This window comes from Brassica napus, chromosome A6 (genome assembly GCF_020379485.1).
Source record: "Brassica napus cultivar Da-Ae chromosome A6, Da-Ae, whole genome shotgun sequence".
In the NCBI taxonomy this organism is placed as follows: Eukaryota; Viridiplantae; Streptophyta; class Magnoliopsida; order Brassicales; family Brassicaceae; genus Brassica; species Brassica napus.
This window is the reverse complement of record NC_063439.1, coordinates 9,793,089-9,800,421: the sequence shown is the minus strand read 5'-3', so window position 1 is coordinate 9,800,421 and position 7,333 is coordinate 9,793,089. Positions and strand designations below refer to the sequence as shown.

At 33.7% G+C, this 7,333-nt stretch overlaps 1 protein-coding gene across 1 annotated transcript; it reads right to left on the bottom strand.

Moving 5' to 3' along the window:
• Positions 1–5,538: 5,538 nt before the first annotated feature.
• Positions 5,539–6,762, bottom strand: LOC125609917 (F-box protein At3g49450-like). The gene has a single exon (XM_048781531.1). The coding sequence runs from the start codon at positions 6,760–6,762 to the stop codon at positions 5,539–5,541; it is 1,224 nt and encodes a 407-aa protein (XP_048637488.1).
• Positions 6,763–7,333: the final 571 nt, after the last annotated feature.

The following is a 7,333-nucleotide window of genomic DNA, read 5'->3' as shown; positions in this document are numbered from 1 at the left end:
CTATCGTAGGTTTGTAGTGGATTCTCATCTTGCACAGGTCATGCATCTTCTTCTACACTACATGTCTTCATCACAATGATTTAATTATATATATTTTTCAACTAAAAAAGTCTAAAACTTAATAATCTTATATATTAAAACAGAAGTCACAACCTTGATTCATGTGTAATATTTTAAAAAATGAACCATTACTAGAAAGTCATATTTCATTTATATCTTAATAACATTTTGGCATCATTACTAAACCACCTCATATATTATTGATTATAATAACTACTTTCCTATAAGATTGGAAGGAAGCCATTAATGTGTATTTTAAGAATTTTGACCCTTGCATTTCAAAATTTAAATTATCTGAAAACACATGTATACAAAACATAAAATATACTCCGAAGATCATTACTTATATTCGTCAAACCAGTAATCGTTATCTAAAGTGAAATCTAATATTATAAAGAAATATAAACACGTCTTATGTTTTTTTTTCCAAATTAACCATATAAACAATCGTACATAAGAAACTAACTTATAAGCTACTGCATAATAATATTTCTCTTTTGGTCATAGTTTACGATAAACATATATATATATATATATATATATATATATATATATATATATCACAAGTAATTTGTTTGTTTTGGTGATAGTTTATGATATTTATATTTCTATTTTATTGTTAATGTATTTCTTCTATTTATTTATAAGTAAAATATGTAAAAATAGTTGTTTAGGTTAGATGGTTAAATATCTTAATTTTTTTGTGGTAAAAATGTAAAGAAATATCTTAAACTTTAATACTATTAATATAATTAGTTAATATATTCAATAATCACTTCGTTTTTTATTGGATCGATAAAACCTTTAACCAAATGGTTTGGAAATATATTTTAGTTTGGTTTAGATCGGTTAGAGTTTGGTTGGGTCGGTTCGGTTTGATTTGGTTCTTTTTTTTTTGCCCACCCTATTATCGGCCCATTTATAAGATATATTTTTTTTTAATAGATAAGATTTATATATTGTTGTAAAGGCTTATGTGTTTGAATTACATTACATATAAACTTATATTTTAATAATATACCTTACATTATAACTTATTAAAAACAATTATCAATGTTTTTTGTTTAAAATCCATTAGTTCATTTTATCATATGTTCTAATAACTAATACTAAATGCTTAAAGATTAGTGTATACGAATGTTTTTTAATTGTTAAAACTATCAAATTAAATTATCAAATTAAACTGTTTATTATTTAAAAATTAAATTAAAAAATACATGTAAATTTAATTTTGATAATAAGATGTTAAATATAAAATAATTTTAAATTTTTAAGAAAGTATATATTATTTCTCAAATAATTAAGTAGAAATCCAATAAGAAATATTTATAATAAGAAGAAACAAAAATACATGTGGTGGATTCAAACAATTAATTTAGTAGAAAAATATGCAAAAAACTAAATTATTGGATTTGAAAAAATAATATAAACACTTAATATATATACATAAAAGTGAAAACACTTGCGCGGTTGCGCGGGTCAAGATCTAGTTAAATTTAAAACTAATATTTCGTTTCTAAGAACTTCTATCTGCTATAAGGTTGCTCGTAGATTTTAGCCTAATTAAGTTTGATCTATGCAGAACATGCCACAAACAAATATTTGGATGCCTATGCGATATTACCTCCCACATTTAGTTTGTCGTCTCCATTTACCAAAATGTGATGATCCCACAAACGTCTTATTAGCCTTTCCTGGAAAGAAAAAAAAATTATTCTTGATGCTAAAAGCATGCTTTGGAATTGCCACATTTGATTAGTCATCTACATGAAAAAGCATGCTTTGGAATTACCACATTTGAACTAAACTGATTTCGTTCAAAGATTTTGATGTGCTCTTGGTATGTCTGCTTTCTATGTTTTGGCAGAACCGAAACCCTTACAGTTTTGTGTTATCGATGATTCGAAGAAGTGTGTCTGGTCCCCAGTTTGGGCTAGGCAGAGAAACAATTGTCAAGTGGATTTAAAGATCCAGAGTTCTATTATATCATGAATGGAAAAACCATCCTCTAGAGTTGCAAGAATCAGCTGTAGAAGCTCTGACCAGCATGTTGGACGCCCTATGTCCAAGAATCTAACCAAAAATTTATGGTTTGTCAGTCATGAGCCTTACTACGCATGATGTGCTCAGCTAAAAATTTTAGTGAGCGGATTGATTTCAAGGATGAAGAGTCTTTTTATTAAACTAGATGGGCTTCCAACCTAAAACCAATCGGTGATAAGTGGAGTGGCCCATATATGTTATATATTACTTAGGATCTCTTCCAACATCCAATGTGGAAAACTTGTCTCTAATACGCCCTTCAAGATGATGGCTCTTTGAGCATCAATCTCGGAATGCTCGGGCAAGGATCAATGGGTCAACTTTGGGCCAGATCAATATGGATCAGGTTGGACTGTTTGGATCGAGCTCTGATACAATGTTAAGCTAGAAAGACTTCCAACCTAAAACCAATTGATGATAAGTGGATTGTCTCATCTATCTTATATATTACTAAGGATCTCTTCCAACTTTCGATGTGAGACATTTGTCCCTAATACTTTTTTTTTTGGGTTTTACCACCCAACAACTTATGCCACACAACTTTTGATGATTCTGCCAAGCCGCCCAAAGAGAGTTTTCACCTGATAACAAGATCCATATGAATCGTAGGCATAGCACATTGTTCCAAAGAGATAACTTACTCAACCCTAATCCACCTTCTACCTTGGGAAGACATACCAAGTTCCAAGTAACCCTTGAGGGTGCCATGTTTTTGATGTTTCCCGACCAAGGGAAGTGAGTACGCATAGCCTTAATATTTTAAATAATACCTTTTCAGAACATGAAGGAGGTCATCTAGAAATTCAATGTTTCATTTATGAATGTCCTATCAGTTGGAGCCATCTTGTGTAAGTCGTGACAAACAAACAACTTTGTGCTATCTCGGTTTATATGAAGATCTGACCAGCCCATTAAATCATCAAGTGTCTCATTAATAGGGAAGCTCAGCCACTATCTAAAAATATCACACATCCGCAAGCATCAACTAAGAGATTCTTAATTTAGAGGCCATTGGAATCTGATACCATATATAACAAGACTGAAAGCACAAATAGAGAAGACATAAGAATAATCCCATGGTTAGAATGAAGATGTAGTCCGAAAGCGGGTCACCCTGGCAGAGCCTTTTCGAAATTAAAAAGTAGCCACTAGATACACCATTTACCGAGACCGAGAATACAAGGGTATAAGATATTGTTCTGGGAAGTCAATGGACCTTAAGATCGAGATGATGAAACCAAATATTTCCTCTCCTCAAGTAAGCCTTTAGCATTTCTCTCTTGTCAATATATTTCATGTTGTAGCCATGAACCATCTCTGTGTAGAGCAGGACATGTTCCACAAAGAGCCGGCCATGAATAAACGCTGATTGAATGACATGGATTAGAATCTTTTGTAACTTTTTGCTGAGAAGTCGCTAGACGAATTTGTAGAGTGTTTATTTGAGTCTGAATTTATTTGGACGAACCGTGTAGGGTACCTTAAGGATCTGAACGAGAGATGTTGAGTTCAATTTCTTTAAAAGCCTGTCAGCCTTAAAATTTTCTAGGATGGCATCAATTGCTGTACTCCCAACTACAGTTCAAGATCCAAAAGTCCATGCGTACCTGTTCGGACCATTGGTTTTATTTTTCGGCAAAACAGAAGAAAGCATCCTTTATTTCATGTGGGGATAAGCTCTTGGTCGCATTGTTTTGGGGTTGTTGAGCAGCAAAAAGACATTAAGATAGCCAGATCTCTTTGATCATACAAAGCTTGACTTTGATCCTTTGTCATAAGGGAAGAGAGGCTTTGAATACCATTTTGCGCTTCTATCTGATTACCATCTTGTGTCAAGGAGATAGTCTATGTGGTAATTGACCTTCGACAGCTATTATTCGGTGATAGTAGGCTGTGTTGCTGTCACCTTTTCTCAACCATGTGATATTAGGAGCACTGAATGAAGAAACTCTCTTCTTCCTTTTACCAAAGAAATTAAGCCATTTTCGTGAACCTGAGACTCAGCATCACTGTTTAAAGAAGTTCGGTTTGCAATAGCCTGACACTGGTCAATGGACATTCTCTACCTTTTTCCAGACCATAATAGATTTCTCTGCCAAAGGCTCTTATAGCTTTCTTCAGTCTCTTCAGATTACTCATACTTGGCTTCACGGGTAAATGCTCTTATATATAGTTCGATTCTTCATATTGAAACTCATATAACAAATAAATTAAACTGAGCTATCTCGAAAAATCCAAATTCATCATGAGCAGCTGAACTGAGTTGAGCAACCTAACTCATTTTGGCACATTTATAACTATTGCATTAACGTTTTCAATCAATATAGATCATGTTTTTTTTTTATAAACCCTATCGGCTGATCCGGTCGGCCCCAGGAGGAACACATTTAGTGCTACAGAGTGGACTAGCCCGAAAGCATACCACACTACCTGACCCGAGTTTGGAATACCTTCCGACTAATGCGTGGGGGTGGATCAATCATCTATTATGGTCCACCATGTAAACCACTTGGGCCGAAGCCCAAGCCAAGACTGGCCAAGTAGTGATAATATAGTTCCCAGAGAAAATCGAACCCATGACTGATATGGGTACATACCAAGCCCCAAAAGATTGCCACTAGGCTACCACCAGTTGATCAATATAGATCATGGGGGTGATTGGTTGGGCTGTAAGTATAGAAAATTTACTTTAGAATTTTTGTCTGTAGAATTTTTTGATTTAGCTTTAAGGTATGTAGCTTTAAAATTTCCTATAGCTAAAATGATGGGATTTTAGAAAATAAGATTTTTACAACCATTTTTTGTATGTTTTTACTGTAGCTTTAGTTTTTTGGTTGTAGCTTTAAAAACTAAAATAAAACATGATTAGTAGTATTTAAAGTTGTAGATGAAAATTAAAGCTAAAGTCACTTTTTACATCCCAACCAATCACCTCCATGTTACATCCAGAGAGTAACTCGATGATTAAAATAACACAAAATCCATCAAAGGTTATTTCCTAGGTACTTTTCTGGAAAACGTTACATCTACCAAAGACATGTTGTAGTATGAGGTCCATTTCAAAAGGAAGGCCGTAATGTGCAAATTTACATTTAACGTTTCTTTTCTTGTGGAACTAAAAACATGCAAAGTTTTAATTTAGTGTGACACAAGAATGTGAAACGACAATGTGTACAACGTAAGATAAAGTTTAAAGTTATTATAAATATAATAGTTTAGAACAAATATGTATGGGTTCCAAGTAATAATGTAAACAAGATCATGGCACAGTAATGAGATACAGATGATCAACACAATAAAGTAAATATAAATAATTATATATTAATCGGTAAATTGCATAGATCGATCCACGATAAAACAAAGACAGTCCCATGATAGTTGATGTAGAAAGGAAATTAGCTCTCATGAAGCTTTTACAAACGAAATTCAAAGCACTTATGTAATAAGTTTCACATTCTCCATATGGTTTAAGAATGTGTAAATATTTTGACCCGTGACAGGTCCAAAACCTTTGATTTCAACTCTTCTGATAGATTTCGTTTCCATGTTGTAGCAGAAAATGTAGAAAGGGTTGGACACGACGGTTGGAGAAAACACGATTTCACTATCACCGGTAAGGCCAACAATATTTACACTTGTCTGAGCAACTAGAGTATCCCATAGTGGCGGAAATATGTGAGCATGTCTCCACAATGTAGGTTTCTCAATATCATCTATGACCCACAATTCGAAACCAATGGATATTCCATCGATAGCACCTGATGTATGAGGAGTGAGTATACCTAATTTTCCCTTGTAATTTATTAGAGTTGAAGGAGATTTAAAATCCTTGAGAGCTTCATCAACAATAAACTTCAGCTTCTCAGATCTTATGTCAAAACAGACAATCATAGACGTAGAGGTTCTCCAAGACCCACCTTCCACAGCTGAATAATATAAAACTCCGTTTATGCAAATCTCATTATCTCGAGGTCGGGGATAATGAGATATGGGACACTCAATCATTCTCCAGTTCAGTTTTCCCGTTCCTAACGTGAGAACCTGATGTTGTTCAGCTTTTTGAATATAGGGCCTTTCACTAGCTGTCATACACAATACCTTGTATACTTCTTCTATTGGATCATACCCTAAATATGTCATAACCCGACCCCTCCTCGTTTTCACTTTGGGTAAAAGTTTGAATCCTCCTGTGCTAGGGTTACATATCATCATCCTAGCATCTTTCTTTCTACTTAAAACCCACTCATCTTTAGTACACAACAATCCACAAGCAGGGACACAAACTCTAATGAGATAATCTATAGGGACATGACTAAGACTATCGACAGCTACACTAGACGACTTCTGGTCTGAAATCAGCATAGACTCAGGTGAGGAGAAAAATGACCACTTACCCTCTGCATGGAAAGTGAAAAGGAGACAAGGACTAAGAGAAGACATCTTCAGAAACAGATCCGTGAAATATGGACGGCAGAGAGTGGAACCCCAGTCTTTAGACACGACACGACACCTCGCTATAGATTTGGCAGGCAATCTCGAAAGTACCTCAAGGATGGTATCCATTGGGAGACAAGATTTTTCTCCTGATGCTTTTGTTGATGTAGTCGAAGAGATGATACGAACCTCTTCCTTCGAGACGCTTTGCTTTCGTTTCTTCATAGCGGACATAACATGAAATGTAACGCTGCCTAGAGTTCAAGTAAGACACCCACCTTTTGTTTTTTGTTCAACCACAATAAGAACCATCTCTATATAGGCCTGTATATACATATAATCTAATTATTTTATGCATATAGGCATGTATAAGCTAATAATATATATTACATACAACCTTATGTAATTAAATTCTTTATATCCAACTAGAGAATATTTTCTTCTTTTTATATACTCTATAGATTTCACTAAAATAGAATTATTTTGTATAATTGACTAGTCTCTTCGTGCTTAATAGTAAACAAATTGAATTTATCACTTGACTGGCTTTAAGAAAAAGATTTACGACGTGCAAGAACCAATCTTGCTTGTTAATTGTTATTTGGCGAGCTGGATATGTTACTATTTTATACTTGCTTGACCTTGAATTTACATGGAAGTCCGTAAAATGTATATTTTACTATCGCATATTTCTGAAAACCCTTTCTTCAAAAAAAACTATCGCATATTTAAACTTTTTAATGAGTTTAGACAAAACATGATTCATCTAATTACATTGAAAATTTAATATACATGA

Coding starts and splice junctions, on each gene's coding strand:
- LOC125609917 (XM_048781531.1), bottom strand. CDS start 6,762: ATGAAGAAACGAAAGCAAAGCGTCTCGAAGGAAGAGGTTCGTATCATC.